The sequence below is a fragment of the Stegastes partitus genome, unplaced genomic scaffold (assembly GCF_000690725.1).
Source record: "Stegastes partitus isolate 25-593 unplaced genomic scaffold, Stegastes_partitus-1.0.2 Scaffold403, whole genome shotgun sequence".
NCBI classification, from domain to species: Eukaryota; Metazoa; Chordata; class Actinopteri; family Pomacentridae; genus Stegastes; species Stegastes partitus.
Window position 1 is genome coordinate 259,411 of NW_007578134.1, and position 20,309 is coordinate 279,719.

The 20,309-nt window shown below is 40.5% G+C and overlaps 3 protein-coding genes across 3 annotated transcripts in view; 2 read left to right on the top strand and 1 right to left on the bottom strand.

Moving 5' to 3' along the window:
- LOC103359908 (methylmalonate-semialdehyde dehydrogenase [acylating], mitochondrial-like) overlaps positions 1-7,081 on the bottom strand; it is a 16,634-nt gene extending 9,553 nt beyond the window's left edge. The window contains exons 1-5 of the mRNA XM_008285473.1: positions 6,876-7,081; positions 6,528-6,575; positions 2,696-2,770; positions 2,122-2,283; positions 1,954-2,032 (exon numbers count right to left, since the gene is read on the bottom strand). Coding sequence (XP_008283695.1) covers positions 1,954-2,032; positions 2,122-2,283; positions 2,696-2,770; positions 6,528-6,575; positions 6,876-6,914 — 403 coding nt within the window. The 5' untranslated portion in view covers positions 6,915-7,081. The remainder of the gene's footprint in view (positions 1-1,953; positions 2,033-2,121; positions 2,284-2,695; positions 2,771-6,527; positions 6,576-6,875) is intronic.
- LOC103359907 (sterile alpha motif domain-containing protein 15) lies at positions 6,593-10,449 on the top strand. Its single transcript, XM_008285472.1, has 4 exons — positions 6,593-6,660; positions 7,453-7,559; positions 7,642-7,740; positions 10,010-10,449. The coding sequence occupies exons 2-4, from the start codon at positions 7,473-7,475 to the stop codon at positions 10,181-10,183; spliced, it is 360 nt and encodes a 119-aa protein (XP_008283694.1). The 5' UTR covers positions 6,593-6,660; positions 7,453-7,472; the 3' UTR covers positions 10,184-10,449.
- Positions 10,115-20,309, top strand: part of lrfn5b (leucine rich repeat and fibronectin type III domain containing 5b) — a 30,803-nt gene continuing 20,608 nt past the window's right edge. Inside the window, exon 1 of the mRNA XM_008285471.1 lies at positions 10,115-10,127. The gene's annotated coding sequence lies outside the window, so the exon portion shown is untranslated. The remainder of the gene's footprint in view (positions 10,128-20,309) is intronic.

The window sequence follows — 20,309 nt, forward strand, 5'->3', positions numbered from 1 at the left end:
ATCATCTACTCTCTGTAAAAAAAAAAAAAAAAAATCAATAAAAAAAGATTGTAAAAAAACTAAATCAATAAATAAACCAAAAAACTAAATCAATAAATAAACCCCTACCAGTTGTATTTCCTGTGAGCAAACTGTAATAAAACTTGTGAGAACTTCAAGCTCCATTAGCTCCAGTACTGTAGGAAATCTCCCGTGTTGGCAGCACACCTGCAGATGAAGCCTGTCTTTCAGCTGATAATAGAAAAGTTAGCGTGCCAGAATAATTCGGGATCCCAAAACTGGCACCCGCCCCAAGTACAAAAAAATAAAAAATAAAAAATTATTTGGCAGCTCTCTCTCGTAACAACTGCGACACACACACGGCTCTTTTAATTTCTCAACATGATTCCTGTTAATGCAAGGCTGCCAAAGTGAACAAGTGCACCTCAGTGACAGGACTGCATAATTATCTTTATACAGAACGCAGCTAAAAGCACAGGCTTCGGAGTTCTTTACAAGAAAAATAAACACGGAAGTCACACTTCAACAAAGCCAGGGCTACAGAGTTTCTTGCAGCTCCACAATATTCAGCCCTGATGTTAAAAAAAAAGTCTCATGAAAAACAGCTCAAGCCTCGAGATGCCAATATAATGCTGCACAATACATCAACTGTTAATCACGACTGTGGCTCCCGATAATTAAACAAAGATGATCGACTGTGATAATGACATTTAAAACATAGAAAACAGCCTGTGTTGGTAAAAATCACTCAGCTTCAACTTCAGCAAATCTGACATTAGAAGCCCTACTTCACATTTGTCAAAGTGATTTTTGGGCACAGAAGTTTCTGTGCTGCAGTAACTGAGTGGAGACTAGAAGCTTCTCTGTGCACAGTGCCTAGCCAGCTAGCTAGCTTCTACCGCAGCCTGCACGTGAGGCGTTTAGGGAACATCTGTAAATGTATCTATCAATAAGCAGATGTTCAGTAAGGGAGGTGTTTTAGGAGACTTATATTTAGAATTTACTGAACTCAGGTGAAGCTTATTTTGATGCAAAGACATTATATTAGTTAAAACAGGTGCTCTGTTTATTTAACCCTCGGGACCCCCAAAAAACATCAGCAGATATGAGCATGCTGTCTTACAAAAAACAAAAATGAATTTTTTTTAAAAAACTAAAATTAAAATTGGATTTACAGCATCAGAAACTGTAAAAACAGATTTGTGATCTGCCTGTGACGTGCTGCTTTGTTGAGAAACAAATCTAAAATTATAATTTTTCATTGGTCTCATTTTAAAACTTGTCAACAATGTTTGTTTGCATCAGATTCTGTAAACAAAAAAAGTTTAAAAAATTGCACTCCTCTGTGACATTTTGGCTGAACTGCAGGCAGTGTTCACACACAGCAGAGAGGAGACGAGTGTTCAAACAAATTAGAAATGTGACTAGTAACATATCTATAGTATGTAGAGTCACCTTTTCCCAATGTTGGCGAACTTGGAAAAAAATGTTGCACCACAGTGAGTTAAAATGTGACATCGGCAAAAAAACAAAAGCAAAAACTGCTTGGAGTCCAAAGGGTTGAATGTGAAAGTACAAACAAATATTCTGCTGCTAAAAATCTATGAAAAAACATGATAAACAACCACAATTTCAATATTAATTAAAATACTCTGCATTATCATTTTGGCCATAATCGTGCAGTCTTTTGCCAACTAAACCAACACAGTCCGTTTTCCCATTACTAATTCAAATGCCACTTTTCCAGGGAGTTTCCAGTTACACACAAAAGCCAGACAACCTGCAGCCACTTTGGGTATCAAACCTTCAATGCAAGCTTGAGCCAAAGCTGCAGACTTTTCATCAGGAGCAGCGGATACTATAGATCCCAGTTCCAACGAGGGAATCTGATCTCTGCCATGTGTTCGGCAGCACTTTAATCCAATCAGGGTATCAAACTCCAGCGGTACTTACGCAGTCCTCGGAATACATCCCCCTCTGCGTCGGCAAGAGTCTTGCCCTGCTCCAAGGTGATGATTTTCGCCAGCTCTTTCTGTAACATTAGAGGCGGAGGGGTCAGCTGAAAACACCTGCAGTCATTTATCTGACAGAGACGTGACGGTGAGCTGCAGATCCCCCTACAATGTTGTCCTTGATGAGCTGCTGGTAGCGCAGGAAGATCTGCTGCCTGCTGAGGATGGAGGTCTCGGACCAGGAATGGAAGGCTCTGGAGCAGGAGTCGGCCGCCGCCAGCATCTCCTCCTGGGTGGCTTTAGGAACTCGTCCCACCACTTCGTTCGTGGCCTGAGGAGCCGCAAGCAGACAAGACGAGATGACGGAAGGCAGGGGAAGCCATGCACAATAATTCATTAATATTACATCCGAATATTCGTTTTCAACCCTTTACAGGCTCGAAACTTTATGTGATGAAAGTAGATGCATATTTTCGCATGCTACAAGCAGCCATCAGAGCATTGCTAGAGGCGCGCACTTGACAAGCTACACAGCCGCCTGGCCTTTCAGAGGATATAAAACATGACGGGCTGTGTAGGCCGGGCTCTGACTTCTCTCGCTTTACAAATCAGGCTATTAGAAATTGGCAAATCAAGACTTATTTTTCCCGCTCTCTGGTGCTCACAAGTTCCTGCTACAGAACCGCGCCGGTTATTCGCCAGCCACATCTCGTTACCGTGCAGGTTCGCCGACGGATACTCACAGGGTTGTGAACGTCGAGCCATTCCGACGTGTTGGACTCGACGAACTTGCCATCAATGAACAGCTTGGTGGTGGGCTAGAAGATCACAGAAGCATATGATTAAATCCCCCTCTGGCCTGCTGGTTACATCACTACCAAGTTCACTGAGGACATCTATCCATCACAGCACGTTCAGTGACTTCCTAAAGCTTTACAGACTGCTTTACTTTACATCCACTGAGCCGGCTTGATTTAAAGATATTTAAGTTTGGCTGATCTGACATGTCCGACAACAGACAGTATTTTACATTTACCAACCTCTAATTTTTAATTTTCTTTATATATTTCTGGTCGAAGATTAATTTATATGAAGAAGAAATCCCAAACATTAAAGCCATAGGTGAATTATTGACAAATTTTTACGAAGCGGGTGTTCAAATTTTCCATTTTTGTCTAAATTAAACAAAAAAGAGCAGGTTTAGGGGTTACAATGGGCTACCTGAAAATGCTGTATACCTATATATTTGCTAATGGGGGCAAAAATCTGCAAGGTTCTGGTCAGTTTGGTCCATTTCAGATGAATTTTCAGGCACCGAAAAAGGGTGGGGAAGAAAAAAAAAAACACAGTTAAGTGATTTTTTTTTGCAGATTCTAAACATCCGCAACTCAGTAAGTTTCAAGGATAATCCAGTGATATTTGTCTTCCTGCTAGCTTCAGAATGAAAATAAAGAAATATATAAATTAAAATAAATTAATTAAATTGAATTGAATTTGACAAAAAAAATTTTTTTTAAATCAAATGTTGGATCCATGGTAGCAAAAAAATAAATAAAAATTCCAGTAAAAAAAAACATGATGTATAAATAATGTAAAAATGTATGATGTCATGTTTTCACATTTTTAAAACAAATGTATGAAACATCTTCCAGACTGTTTTTGTCGTGGATAAAATAAGCTGCTTATGGACGTCTGGATTGAACACATTCCATGAACCACCTTTCACCTAAAAACTAATCATTTAAATTGTAGACATTGTTGTGTCAGAAAAAACGGGAGGTTAGATATTTCGTGAAAGACTAAGTTCAGGATACATAAAAAAGTTTTACCCCTTCTTTGTTAAAGTAGCTGTAATTTTACTAACATTACCCCAGTGGCTCCAATACTTGGGATTCCTCCGTCATATATGTGAAGCTTTTAAGAGGAAAAACCAACAAGTTTGACATAGAATGTTCCTGCTACGTTAACTGTATGCAAATCCCAAACCTGCTACTAGTCCTAAGCAGATTTTGAGTATTCTGTGGGTACACAAACACTGGAAAGGTTAAAAAGGGTCATTATACATTACAGCTGCTAATGAAAAAAAATCAGCAACAACATAGTTGAAATATTTCTTCAAGTAAAAACTTTAAAACACAGGAAACCTCTCAAAATGTAATATTCCTTGCTGTATTTCTGCATATCTTATCTAATTAAATTAATCATGAATAAATGTCTAATATCCATTGTAGGGTTCCAACTAATAACTACTTTCATTGTCTGTTATTTTATTGGTTAATAAATTAGTTTTTGTTCTATAAAAATGGTGAAAAATCTAAAAATCTGTATTTCCCAAAACTGAAGACGACAAATGTCAACGTTAAATATGTTCCGTTTACAGTCAGAGAAAGAAAGAACCAGAAAATATTCACATGTAAGAAGCTGCCATCAGAGGATTTAGACTATTCCTTAAAAAATTACTCTTATTGTTTATCAGAATAGTTGGCCATTATTTTAATAGCTGACACCTAAACTGTTGCAGCTCTGATCTGTTGCAATGCAGGAACTGAAGAAGCTCCAAAGCCGACACGCATTAACTCCTTGGAAAAAAAACACTTATGAGGTTTTGGCAGTGGCTTTATTAATTACATTTTTCTCAACAAGGCTTCAACTAATGATTGTTTTCATTGTTTATTAATATCTTAATTATATTCTCCATTAATTGATTAGTTGTTTGGTCTAGAAAACGCTGAAAAATGTTGATCAGTGTTTCCCCAAACACAAGATGACAAATGCTTTGTTTTGTCCACAATCCAAATATATTCAGTTTAGAGTCACAGAGGAGGAAAGAAGCCAGAAAATATTCACATTTAAAAAGGTGGAATAAAGGAATTTTCAACTTTTTTCTTGTAACAGATTTATTGACTATCAAACTAGTCTGTGATTATTTTAATCATTACAAATAAATCAAACATTTCTTGCAGCTCTGATCATTTGTAACGTACAAAGGAGCTGCTGAAGCTACAAATACGTAATAATTCTTCAGAAAACTGTTTTACTCTGTGTGTGTTCTCTGGTTTTGGCAGTGGATTTCTTAATCCGCTATCAAAATCTGAAGACACTTTAAACAAAGCCAAGAAACCAAGATGTGTCTCCGCTCCATTTGGACTTCCAAAGCACATGAACACTTGTAAATATTATCTCTTTTCCAATTTAAACAAACTTTGCCAACAATTCCAAAAATACAAAGCCTATTTGTTGTTATGGGACCGTGTGTGTCCAAAATGCAAAAAAAATACCAACGAGTAACAAGCTAACTTTCAGTCGTAGAAACGGACTTCAGTACAATTTTGAGGTACTTGGACATTACTTAAAAGCTCCATCAAATAGCAGTTTTTCCCTTTAGAACTCCTCACATGTCAATAGATGTTCCAATTTTAGCAAAAAACAAAGATTAGAGGAACACTGGGACAGATTTTGTTTTATGTATCTGCTGTCCTTGTCTGTAAAACTGTACATAAAGTAGTTCACAGAGAAACCAAAAGCCGAAACTGAATTTCAGGAATCCTATTATGCAACAGTCGTAAAAGCTTGTTGAAAACTAGGCAACTACGAGAGTAAAGAAACTGCATTAGCTACTGATATACTCATTATATTTTATAGTTACTAATTATCTCATGTGCATTAACTCTGATCGGTCTATTAACAGTTATTAGAGCAACCGCCCTTCAAAATAACCCATGAGAAGACATGTTACAGTGTATTTAAGGGGAAAACTTCACATCCATAGTCCATTAGAAATTATCTATAGCAGCTTTGATATATTATATTCGATATAAAATGTGTTGTTATTGTTACTCAGTAGGAAAAAAGTCCACAAACTAAACACAGATTTGTGTATCAGAACTTCTTCATATTTTGCTGCTGTTCCTGGATGTAAAACTCAGTATTTCCAGAATATTAGCATTGCTATTTTTAACTGATTACTAATAAAATACTTTTAAAAATTGCTTCACATTGGCTCTGACACAGCCACCTGCATCTGTAAACCCCACTCTGTTGTCTCAAGCAATGTCGCACCCAAAAGCACAACCTGTTTGGTTACACGTCAAGTGATGCAACGCTGAAAATGTAAAGGGTGAGAGAGGTCATTTTTAGGTTAAATATAAATAAGCAAATGCATTCCAGTTGGAGTTTATTATTCTTTTAATTTTACTACAAATAAATATCAGTTTTCAGCCTTCACGATTACTAACAATCAAATAAATTATATTATTTTGGCACTGGAAAAAGCCGTATCTGCTGATCCCTATGTAGAAAACTTCATAGAAAGTAGCTCCACCTGCAGCAGCTCCAACAGTAACATGCTGCTGACACACTGATGCTTCATTAACAACAATATAATCATGCTAGACATAATAATATATCAATCAGAGGGACCAAACTTGCACTACTTGTGCATGTTGCTGCTTTTGCATGAATGAATGAATTGTTATTTAATATATTTCTGACTTTGCTGTATTGGTGCTTTTACTCTAGTAAATAATTCCACTTCAGATTGCAACACAGTTGTGGGGAAGTTGAGGGGTGTCTTACCACAGAGGAGGAGGAGGAGTAGCACATGCGACCCAGCTGCAAGGGGGCCTGCAAGAACCAAAACACCACAACATTCAGTACATTCCTGTTTATTCCAATGAGCGAGAGCCGCGTCTGAATGCAACACTGACAGGTAAGTCGTGGAGCAGTTAAAACCTGGCCTCACCTTGCTAACTCAAAGCGCCACATGAATATTAAAACCTTGCAAACATGAGGACTGAGTTGTTTGCAACGTGTGTCCATGGCATTGACTTTGCTAGCTAACAGTTCAGGTTGTTAGCCGCTGTGAGTTGCGTAACCGTCACCCCAAAAACACTTGTGTCGAATATTAGCATGAGTTAGCTTTACCTTCTTGTTTAAAAGCGACCGGAGGAGAATTGCTGCCATTGTGGGAAGTCTGGTGTTTGTTTTATTCCTGCTCCGAAGCCCTTCAAGCGACCCACAAACCGCAGCAATGGAAAGAACTTCAGCTTTCGGGAGCGACGCGGAGGACGGAGCGGCGGGAAGCTGCGCTTTTTGTCCGATCTACAAAACACCACCGCCGCGGAAATGAGTGGTCAGCGCAGGCGCAGATGATTTGTGGATCTGTGAAAGCTGCGCGGGACGCCATTGGCCGCTTTATCTAAATGTGGGCGGGAAGTGCTGTATTTAGAAGCCAATCACAACGCGCCATACGCCAACCGCCCTAAATTACGAGACGCTGATTGGCTGCTGCGACGAACACAAACACAAGTCGTCCCTGTTACTTTATTAATCCTTAAAAAAAAGACACCTTTTCGATCATGTTAGGGTTAAAAGTGTCGGCACGTTACCTTCAAAAGCTCCAACGCTTTCTACAAACACTTTTTAAACATAGAGTTTAAAAAAAAACTGACAAACATTCACTGTGGCTGTTGAGGGAATACTTTTTGACACCTACTGGCAGGTAGCAGTTTCCATGGCAACATGCTTTCAGGCAACATGGAGTTCCTACAGTGGGATTGTCATGAAGTTGCAAGATGGATCGAGTCTTTAGGATTCCCGCAATACCAAGTAGGTTAAAATTAAACACAAGTAAGTACATGTCAGCCCCAAAATAAAACATTTTACTTCTTATTATTCTTTTCTGTTGCAGGCCTGTTTCACAGAGAACTTCATTACCGGAAGAAAGCTAATTTATGTAAACTGCACCTACCTGCCAAGACTCGGGATCACAGATTTCAAAGACATGCAGGTAGTGAGAATGAGGGAGACGTGTACTTTCTGAACTTCAGAGGAGATTAGTTTTATTATGGAGGCTTGTTTACATATCAAACAAGAGGCTGACACAATAGTCAAACAGACTGTGTAGCACCAATATAACACTAATAATGGCACCGCTGCAGAGTTGCTACAGACACTCTGATCTTGAGTAAAGTTTGCAGTTCCACAGAGTAGAAATACTGTTTTAGAAGTCATGCATTTACATTTTTTACTCAAGTACAAATACACACATTTGCATCAAAAATATCAAAAGTATTGTGCAGAGTGGCATATTTTAGAATGATTTATATTATATTATTAAATTATAAAACAATATAATAGAACAGAAGTACTTTATTGATCCGCAAGGGAAAATTCTGTTGTTACAGTACCAAGCAGAAAGAGGAAAGTCATCACAACCACAATAAAAAAGTCTAAAATATCATATAAATATAGTAGAAAATGTACCAAGATACAAAATAAAGTGTAAAATATACTATGAATAAAAAAATCACGAAATTGAAAAATGCACCATAACATGTCAAATGCTAGCAACAAAAATATACAGTAAATAAGGATATTAAAGTCCTGTAAACAGCAATTTAACATAATTATAGCTGCATTAATGTGTTCATCACTCTAATGCTGAAGCTGGTAAAGGTGGTTTAACTACTTTATATCTGCTGGCTTTTGAACACTGATCTGAAGCTATTATATAACAACACAATTTATTTGTTGATTATATTTTTGTATGATTCAATTAAATCTGCAAATTTAGGGAATAAATGTTGTGGAGTAAAAAGTACAAAAATTGTCTGTCTTAAGTTCAAGCATAAAGTAGCAGAAAATGGAAATACTCAATTAAAGTACCAGAAACTCAATATTGTATTTGTTCTCGAGTAAATGTACTTAGTTACTGTCCACCACTGCAGTGCTCATACTAGTCATAACCTAATATAATTTATGATCTGAAACAATCAGCTGCATTTAATGTGTTTGCATTAATTTAATTAGCAAATAATTGAATTGATATATATGATTGAATTTCCCTTCTGGGATAAACAAAGTATTTTTTTTTCATTGAGTTGACATTAAAATACGTGAATTCTCTACAAATAAAAATAATAATAACTAAATTAAATGAAATACAAATGCAAATCTGTACATGTGAGCTTTTATAGATATGTTAAAAAATTTATTAAAATTTTACCGTTATGGCCAAAAAAAAAGTATGATAGTATTACTGAAGTCATTTCCCAATCTATGATGTCTAATATCAAAGTAATGTAAATCCATATTTTGCCATATATTTTGGTGAATGCTGATCTAAACTTGCCCAACAGCTTAATCTAGATAGTTGTGGTTAAGGTGGTATATCATCAAACAAAAACTCAATCTTACAATATTTTTCCAAAGCAAAGAAATGTAAATAAATTGACATTTTCATTTACAGTACACATTTAAGATGTTTATTTGGTCTCGATCATTTCTTTTATGAATGTAAAATTTCTTATAAAGACAACAAGACATTAAAAAAGACTTTATAAAAAATATTCTACAAACACTAATCTATGCAGGTGTTTTGTTTTATATCTTTTTAAAATTAGCCACTGAGTCACAGAATTTACTACACATCGCTTTGATCTGATTGTGTTAAACTGTGACGGTAATTATGGCGTATAATGACAATTCACAGGGTGCATAAGCTGATTACACAAAAAGCAGAAAAACAAATAACAATTAATAATAAATAGTTGCATCTTCAGTTGTATTGGAAGCCTGCAGTCTGCTCTGTACGTGGACTGTAAACAGCAGAAAGCCTCAGTTTTTGTGCCAGCTGAGCAGCACAGCCTGTTTGGCTCTTCTCCTTTTGTGGCATCCAATTAAAGTTGTGTGTTGTAACCGAGCATCACTGGCAGCAAACACCTCCAATCAGCTCCATCACATATATGCTGTTTACAGTTAATGTTCTTATCTCTCCCTGAGGTCAGAAATAAATTGGCTAAAAGCGCCTTTATGTATTCAACATGAAGCTAAACTCTGTGAGTAATGAAGGATCTCGAGACAGACGGTAAACAAGCGCCTGCCGAGTCTGTTTTGTTTTAAGTTCTTTGATATTTGTATTTGGGAGCGTAACACTGCAACCTTTTCCTCCAACGATGCGACTTCTTCCTTCAGAGACTCTCACTTGTTAAATGAAGTAACGCAAACATGCAGCCTGCGTTATCAGAGAGACTCAGGCCTGCTGTGCCGCTCTGCAGGTCATCTCTGCCGGTGTTCGGGAGCTGCTGGGGATCACAGAGGCCCCGTGGAGTCGCAGCATCGCCGACCCTCCGAGGGACTCCATGGGCCTTTTCCTGGAGCGGAAGAGCCGGACAGGTGAGCGGGCGGACGGACTCACCTTCCAGCAGTTCCTGGACGGCAGCCGTCGCTGACAGAGGAAGCCCAGCGTGAATCATGACAGTAAAGGAAGGAGGGGGAAAAAAAACAAAAAACGAGACATGTCAGTGTCATTTCATACCGCCAACTGTCAGCTCAGGATGACTCTGATGAGCGACTCACAGGAGGTCGCAGGCAGGCCTTGGCATTCACACTTCCCACCAGCAAAATGCTCGTATGTTGTAGTAGAATCATTTATTCCAGTGGGTTTTTCTGCAGGCTGCCGGCGTGTGTTTATTCTGAAAATTACTTGAAAAGGGAAATGAATTGCTGAAAATCTTCCGACTGCTGGGTGACGGAGCGCGACCCGGTTTCATGCACCGATCAGCCACAACATTAAAACCACCCGGCTCATATTGTGTGGATCAGATCCCTGCTCTGATCCATCAGGACCTGGACTCTGGACCTCTGGGGGAGACATTGGCAGTGGATCCTTTGGTTCCTGTGGGCTGTTGAGTAGGTGGATAAGGCTTGTTCTGGTGGTGGATGCTTGATTGGATTGGGATCCGTGGGCTCAGATCAATGCCCGGAGCTCTTTGTCGTGTTCCTCGAGTCATTCCTGAGCAGTGATGTAGGTTTCCTGAGCAGCGGTTGTGAAGCTCAGTGTTTTGGCTCCGTCCGTCACCATGTTTGTACTTCCTGACTCCTCCCACTCTTGATTTGGATGTATTATACTGTTCAGTAAGCACCATCTTTGCAGGTCATTCCCATATGGATGGGCAAGTAGGGGCCTTCTGCACCTTCTATTGGACGCCATAGGCCAATGTCCCATCATTTAATAGCAGTGGAGCGTCAATTTAACACTCACAAGGAGGAACATTTGGAGATTGGAGCAGGCATAAGAGATAACATAAGATAGAACTTTAATAATTGCAAAGGGAATCCATGAAGTAAGTGAGCCAGTTAACACTGCAGGCATGAGTTTGAGTTCCATCTGGGTCAATAATTGTAGATTTATCTTTCAACTTAAGCCTCGTTTTGAATTTTGACTTTCACTCCCAGTTTTTCAGTTGGTGTTTGATTAAGTTTAGGCACCAAACGTCTAGCTTTGGTTTGATTTGATTTACGTTTACTACAATATACAGCTGCATTTGGTCCAGTGTGCACCTATTCAAGAGGTTATCGAGCCTACTTTCTGTTTAACTGAGCTCACGAGAAGGTGGAGGAGGTTCCTGCTGGCCCATATGTATGAGGCTAATGTGCATTGATAACAGGTAGTTTAACAAGCTGGTAATGTCAGAATCAGATGCCTCCTAATGCCAAGCTAATCCAAAAATGAACAAGAGGTGGAGCTGAGGCAGGACCTGTCAATGACAGTGACCCCACTTTTATTTTAACATAACGTTAGGCTTGAATAAAATTTAAACAGGTGAGTTATATAGAATTTCTACACCTGCACAGTATTCATGAATGTGAAAATTATCCATTAAGACCAAAACCATTGTTTGTATTGGCCTGTAAACATGTTTATTTCTGCTGTAAAGTTGGACATTTTAACATGGAGGTCTATGGGAAATTACTCATTTTGGAGGCAGCCTCAAGTGGACACTCGAGGAACTGCAGTTTTTGGCACCCAAAGGTTTCCCAGCAGTGTTTATTTACCTTTTCTATCATGGCTGATTACTGTACATGTACGTCAGTTTGTGCACAGACACGACGCACTGTCAGCCGTTGAACTCTCCTGTCTTTCCACTTCTGGATAACTGCGAACGCTCAAGCCACTTAGGCGATTCATATTGATCTCAAGTGGACGTGTTGTAACTGCATGGAGTTATCGATCCGGAGCAGAACTCCTCTGGGTAATTCTCCGGATGACAACAAACACCTATTTCGAAGTGCCAGGAGGCCCTATAGGTCGTTGTTCTCCGGAATAAAGAAGCACTCGGAGAGCTGCCGCTGCCGCTGTAGCACACTCGTGCACGTATAGGCTTCCACTCTGCCAACTTGCACAAAAGGCCATGGGATCATTGCATCAGATAGTGATGGGTCGGGTGCCAAGTGGACCCACAGGGAGCCAGGTCTTTTCTCTTTCAGCCAACTCAACACTTTCTTGCCAATAATCTATGTAATACATGCAGGAATGCGCGGCTATAGGCTGCTATATTTGGCATCAGTCAGTGATATGTTTTTGTTTTTTTTTAATGCAAATCAATGGATGGATTTCCAATAACTAAAATCTAATTTCAACTCCTCTTTTTTATTTATTTATTTAATTTTATTTTTTAATTCTTAGAGAATATTATAGGTCTGCTGCATTTTTTCGTGCAGTGGAGTTCAATCTACATGAATAAATTATGATGCTTGCCTGTGAGATAGGCTGGGAGGCACTGCATCTGTCTGTGCACACAAATGGTCTCTGTGCAGCTCGGAGCGCACCGATTACCATTCCGCGCACAGCACCTCTGGTCAGAAATGGAGCCGGGTCGGTGGTTGACAGTAGTCCGGGGGCAGAGAGGGGGGATATATTACGGCAGCAACCTTTCAGTCAATCTGGATTAACTCACACTGAGCCCTGCGTCGCCAGCAAAAAAAAAAAAAAAGAAAAAAAAAAAAAAAAAAACCCGGTGAAAGCGATACGAACATCTGGCCGGATTCAGCTCCCGTCAGTCGGAGCAGCGCGGTGGAGGTTTAAAGCAGCCCGTCGCTACAAAAGGCGTTTTCTCTGGTGGTGGAGGTGCAACACAAGGCGGATGCGCAGTAGAGGCGAATCCCGCACAGCTGCAGCCTCAACAGCCACACCGGGACCCTTCAGGCTGCGTTTCTTTTTTTTTTTTTTTTTTTCCTCCTCTCCCTTCCTTCCTTCACCTCCCATTTTATTTTTTTATTTTCCAAACTAAAGAAACAGGGGATGCGATGGCGGTGTGAGCGCATCGCAGGAGGGAACCGTCCTTTATCTTGCTGGTTATGGATTTCTTGAAGGGCATCGCTGGTTTCGCAGGCCGTCACATGTTGTAGGAGCCAAGACGCGTGTTTCGGGACACCTGAAATTATCCTCCGAAGAGGCTCCCATCTTTTTTTTTTTTCTTCTTCCCTTTTTGGAAGGGGGGCAGAATGCTCTCAGTCAAAGGGAACCAGCTCCAGCCCACCTCCCTCCTCTGATGTTTCATCTGCAAGGTAAATCCAACATTTCTCCACAGCTGCAGCCTGGGAACTCTTTATTTTCTAGGTTGAAATATTGACTTTAAGTAGTTCTCTCAGGACCCCCTCCCTCCCTCCTCCTCCTCCCTCCTCTCCATCATCTCCCAGCAGCAGTGACAGGGGTTGTGGCCACCAGCCCAGGACCTGCACCGCAAGGTCACAAAAAAATCCCCTCAATTTGCAGTCAGATAGATAGATTTATTTTTAGAAAAGGCTGCATTGTGTGGTTCTCCTACAGGTGAAAATGGGGAATCATAGCGTGGCTCTAACCAAAAAAAAAACCCCAAAAACTATTTTATTGTGTGTTTTTATCAGCCCACAGGATCCACGTTGCATATCAGCGACTTACACATCAGTCATTTGGCCGTGATAAAGTCTAAATGAGGCTAAGTAATACACCTGATAATGGGGATAAATGTGTGGCAGTGATGAGGATCATGTTGCCAGGTGACCAGAGAAAAAATATGGTCCCGGTGATTTTTCCTCATAAAGGATGAGGTGTAATGGTCCTGTCTTTCTGTGGAGTGTTAGTTATCACATATCTTATTATTCATGAGTGCCCGAGGCTCCATTGTAACTGCTACACCAGTGAAACCAGGCCCACGCCTCATTTTGCTGCTTCTGTTTGCTCTCGCTGCTACAGTGGATGCACTTATGCGCTCGCTACCTTCCACTGATGGCACAGAAGTGATGTGTGGTTTCAGCTCCTGCACGCCGGCTCCACATTCGTCGACCCAAATTTTTTAGAAGGCTCTTTGTTTGGTGCTTTTATTAAGATTTGACGCCTGCACAAACTTGTGATGAGAGATGCTTCAACTTGTAAGGGATGGATTCATTATTCAGACGCTGGTGTTGCAGTGTGAAGAGAAAACACGAGCTGAGAGGCTTTGGTTTGTATTTCAGACACAGAGGTGGGTTTTATTTGCACTCCTTGCACCTGAAACTGCACCGAATTTGAATATCTCCACAACTTGCCGGGCCTCGACGTGCTGAAAATTCACTTGGAGAAGGCCGTATTGATATTCAGACGTGGTGTTCAAGGATTCTGCATTCCTCTCTCCAGAAGAAAATCCCAGGTCGTAAGCTCCCCTCGCATCAGGCCAAGAGGAATTAAGATCCAAATACAGTGATCAGAATTTCAATTTGTCACCTGCCTGAGTGAAACGCACCATGAAGACTATGAATAAAGTGCAAGCAGCGCTCCATCAAGGTGTTTCTTGTGATGTGGTGTGAAGGGGGAAAAAAAAAAAAAAACACTTGCAAAAAAGGGGGGAAGATGTAAATGCTGATGAACAGCACTTCTATTGATGCAGCGGGGTCTGCTTAGTATGCCGTCCCCCCGGCACACACATCCACACACACACGCCGACAAACAACCGCATCCCATCGAGTCATTTAGGTTTTTATTAGGACTCTTAATGATTCTGAATTAGCTCCGAACGCTACCGTGGCTCCAACCGCTCCGGCCTTCAACCGGAAACCTCTGAATGTTTCAAGGTCCCTCTCCTCCTGAGAGGACGCTGCTTTGTTCTAAATATTATTAGGTTATCTGAAAATCAGCCACTGATTACATCTCACCCAAAAACTGACGTTTCTCTGTGTTGCCATGGCATCAAGGCTGTCACCCAAGAGCTATCACATCCTAACATTGGCAGACTCTGTAGGAAAAAAAAAAAAAAAAAGGGTGTCACAGCTCAGAGAAACATTCACACACACAGAAAAAAAAAAGTCCACGAGAGCATCAGTGTTTGGTCAGGATGTTTGGACATTTACCCGACAAAATAGAATTTCTAGCAGCTCAGTCAAAATATGATCCACTTGAGCAGAAGCAGCAGCTCCATTTGGTCTCATAAAGCGGCCCGGCTGAGGGCCTGTTTCGCTGCTCCGTCGATACCATTTTCCCATCATGTTGCAGCATCACTTTACCTCCTTGACACAGCAGAGCTTATTTTTGGCGGCGGCACAGACGTCCGACCGCTTCTCCCCCGACTAGCCCAGGTGAGACGCTGCCATGTGCCATCGCGTCGGCACCCCCCCCACCCCGCCCGAACGGAGCAGACTTCATCTCATTAACTTCCCCTCGCAGGGCCGCTTCCCCCTGATTTCCTGCCCAGACGTGGATTGCAGAGGCTTTTCTCACATGAGCTCCAGCATAAGTTAGACCATCTGAAAACATATCCCCCATGACCTCACCGGCCGATTGGCATGCAGCGTGCTGCATAAGGCTTTTCTTGGCGAATGCTACCCCAGGGAGACCATAGATATCCTCCTCTACAGTATACTGCTGCTGCTGCTGCTGCTGCTGCTGCACATGAATGTGTCTCTATAGCTGGGGGTTGTTGTGTAGTGAGCTACCTCTATTAGGCACAAATCCACCCACTGGTGTGCATGTGTGGGTGTGTGCTGTCAGTCTGCTCTGTTCTCCGAGGGCGAAAAGACCTGCTCAGAGGTAGTAAACGAACATTTGATTGACTAACAGGGAGATTATGGTTAATGCATCAGTAGATTATCTGTTTTCTTGTTTATTTGTGACCCTCCCAAGTCGCCTCCACATAATGAACAGCTCAACCTGGAGGATAATGATTTTCCGGGGGTGAGACATTTAAAGATGAAGTGCGTGATTGATGAATGCATTGATTGATTATCTACTTATTTGTTCATGTACCTGATGAGTGCAACCTGTTATGCAAATCTCAGAGGAACACCCGTAATTAAATGCAAATTAGGGAGATGGTAGCAGATATTTCCTGCCCCGGCTCGGTCCTTTTGTCCTCCGGTTTTTGTAAAGGCTCACCGTTGTAACCGGTCTCTTCACGTTTGGCTGAGTTTTCAGCAACGACAAAAAAAAAAGAAAAGAAAAGAAGAAGAAGAAAAAAAAAAAAAGCCTCATCTCCACAGAGTGAATCAATATCACGTCTTCAGTGCCATTCGAGTCTGGAAGTAGCAGGTCCTCTCCGCCTCATTGCACAACCAGAGGCCGAACCGTTCAGAGTCCGAGCAGAAGGTGGTCGACGCGCCGACAGCATCAGCAGCAGCAAACTCACCACAACACCTCAGCCTTTGTAGACGTCCCTCCGTTACACGCACGTTAAAATAGATGCTAAACTTTCCGCACAGGTACTTGGAAACCGCGACGCTCAACCGTGCATCAGCTGGAACATTTCAGCTGTCCAGGAAAAATTACGTCACTGTTACCATCCATGTGTTTCTCATTACGGATATCTACAATCTGAATCGTGCACATCTGCAGCTTGTTGTAGTTCTACTGTCTGGTTCGAGATGTCTTTCATTTCCCTTCAGTTCGGCATATCTCCAGCGTCTTTCTAAGACATCTTAAATTGAGTTTAAACCAGTCAGAATGACGGTGTAGATAACTCAAACTGGAATTATGACAGATAAATTAGATGGATGTAGTTGCGTCAGAAGCTACGGCAAGTCGGAGGCTGCTTCCAAACACACTTGGGTGCTGCAACTATTGCTGCATTTGACAAGTCACTTTACCAGCATGTCAGAGCAACCTGAAGCCAGATACTTCTAGCAAATTTCTTCCACGAGTCACTGATGTACGAAGCTCTCATCCTCCACAACCTCCTCGCCGTTGAGCTTTTTGCATTTTCTTTAATTATCCGACACACGAGCTGCCATTACTTACTGCTGACAGTGTTGAACAAACATCCAACTGGAAGTCTGACATGTCCATTATCATCGCAGCAATTCAGGCTAGATATATGAGATTTATGTGTCTGATTAGTCCAAACTGAGTTACAGTCTTTAACTGTGCTTTTGAGCGGTCAGAATGAAGTTATAGGAATCTGGAAACAACTAGTCAAGATGGCCGCGTTGACATCTGTGGTTTATAGGACTCAGCTTGCAAATGTTAAAACAGTTCGTCGTTTGTCTTAGAAGAAAGTCGCTGTGGAAATCTGAAATGTTCTTTTTTTTATGAGGAAGGGCTGAATTATGGATACGGACCACCAGTGTTTCTGCTGAGATCAATATCCGATGGGAAGCCTCGAACAAGTCAGACTGGTCATAGTGACGCTTCAGATGTCTGCAGTTATGATTCTGACTGGTTGAAACTATGACAGAGTTTTCATCAGTTTTGATCAGTGTGTCAATATAAATATCTTAAATAAAGATTCAGAGAAAATAAAAAAAAACAAAAAAAAAACACTGAAAATCTGGCAGCAATGGTGGAATATTCTAATGTTCAAAAACTGTAAAAATGGTATAAATTACGGCAAATATCTGTAAAATTATTATATTTTTAGCTGATATAAATTGAGTAAAACAGTGATTTTATGCTCACAATACCAAAAAACGTATTTTTTTAAATATTCAGCATATAAGTTAATATTTATTCTGTGATTTTACAAGATTTTATCTGTATTTTAACAAAAAAATGATAATTTTTCAGTCATTAATATGTATTTTTTCTTTTAAATTATTGAGAACATCTGTAGAATGACTATCTTTTGCCAATTTATATACAGTAAAAATAAACAGAGTAACTTTACAGTCAGACATTGGAAAAGAACAGATTACTATTTGTAAAGGTGCACATTTTTATTGAGGACATCATGTACACTTTGACCTGATTTCTTTTTTTAAAGTAAACCTGCAGACAAATACTTTATTTTCTGTGATTTTACTCGATATTATCTGTAGTTTAACAAAACAGGGAAACTACTTTTTTTTTTTTTGTATGTAAAAGACAATTTTTTAAAATATAATTTTTCAAACCTTAATATGCACAATTTTTATTCCAAATAAGCCTAAATATCTGGAAAATATTTATATTTTTGAAGAATACAGTAAAAATAAGATGTGTAATTTTACAAACAATATAAAAGAATGAATTTCCATTTGTGAAAACATTGATTTTTGACATTATGTGCAGTTTTATCTTATTTACTGCCAAGATATACAATAATACTTTTGATGGTTTTACTTGATATTATCAGGAAAAATCTGTAAAATAACAGGAAAAACATTTTTACCTCTTCACAATGCTTAATATACATATTTTTCTTTTAAATAATGGCAAATATCTGTAAAACATCTGTATTTTTATTTATTTTTTGCTTTAACTACAATTTTAAAAAATGTAATTTTACATTAACGCATTGTTTAAGATGCATATGATTTTATTCAGACATTCACATTTTTTTAATTTTATTTTATTTTTACCGTTTTAGACTGTTTTTTGGGGGGATTAACATGTAAACAAAGAGCTTTTCCCCTGTGATTTTACCAGATATTATAAAAACAAAACAAGGGAAGTTTGTAAAATTATGGTAAATTGTTCCAAAGAAGAACACTGTTAAAAAGCTTGTTTTTTCCAGCTTTTTTTTCCCAGTGTAGTCAGTGTAATCAGTCAGAATGATGTTGCTGATATCTCTAATTTGAATTCCAGTCAGCCAAACCCAGCTGTTGAAAGTTTAAATCATCTCGTCAGACGCAGCACCGATTGGCTCTGGAGTCACACGACGGTTAACAACGACTCCGCGGTCCGTTTCTCTGCAGCTCAGATCTGCGCAGCCCTCAGTTAAAAAAACCTGCAGATCTTGGTGTGTAAAGTTATAAAAATGGGTCGGGGGGAGATTATTCAGCGGCACTTCATCAGCGGCGTTCATGAAAATGTCACACCTAGCGTGCTCCCCTCCAATAATGTCATTCCTCCCCGCGCTATTATGGGCCATTTTAAGGCGACCTGGTTCCCGGCTGCTTGTCAGGCTGCGATTCGTTTTTACCCCCAGCTGTCAGAACGGCAGCCGTTGTCAGCGACGCCACCAGGCTTCCTTCACGTTAAAAAACATGCCCCCACCTGGCAGAGTGTCACTCCCGTCCTGTCTGTATGATACTTCCCTCAGACTCACGCTGTCAAGGTTATTGCGCCGCGACTCGCGTGTCACGGCTCGGGCGCGACGCAGGCTTTTTGAAGCATGAAGGTACTCGGCTGACAGGCTCTTTGCTGAGGCGAAGATTTTCTCGCAGACCCAACATCGACAATGGAGGCATTACCGGCAAACCGCAGAAAGCTATAATCATATATCAGCCGTTCTCTTCGGTATTTAAAGGTTGGCCTTTTTTTTTTTCTTCCTTTCCTTTACTACAGTTGTGGGATTGGATCTCTTGTTCCCTGTGTTTGATTGGATCGGTGTTCCTTTCTGTGTGCTGTAATGGGACACCCGCAGGGCTGAATATTGCATGTTCCGACCGAAATGACACTAAATTTCTGCTCTAAATATAACCACAACTCACCCGGCGTCACCTGCAGAGCCGCCGATCCGATCTGGAAAGTCTTAAGTTTTATGACGCGCCGTATCCCTGACAATGTCTCAGGATTCATCAAATGGATCTCTTCTTATCCCCCCCTCCCCATCTCAGCTGTGTCATAAGTAAGAGTAGCAGCAGAGAGAGCAGAGAGAAAATCGATAGCGAGGCACAGCACATCCTCGCCGAGGCACTGGGCCCCATCATCCCTTTCCTATCGGCGATATGATCCTGGGAGATATCCGTCTAATTCTGATGAGGCCCTGGACTGCCAGTCTAGACTTTCATCCTTCTGTACACAAACATAAAAGAGGGCTGGTATTATCATATCAAAAAAAAAAAAAAAAAGAAGTATGATCAGGGGAGTGGAGGCTTTAAAGGGAGCGCTGTCACAGAAATCATACAAGATTACTGGGGATGTTTCACTCGCGAGTCGGCAGGTGACTAATTAGCTTCATGTCTAATTGCACAGCGTTTATTGTTTGTTCAGGCGTCGACTGTTCGCCGTTTGGACCCCGCGAGCTGGTGGAGTTTCAAGCGGAGCGGGAAAGATGTAGAACTCGTCCAGTTTTTCGCCGTGTTTGTTAGAGATGCAACAAATTACAATAAGAATAAATGAACTCCAACTAGTTTCTGGATGTTTGTTTTTGTTCTTGGTTCCGTCACATTTTTACTCAATCTGAGCTCATTTTTTTACTGCAATGTAAA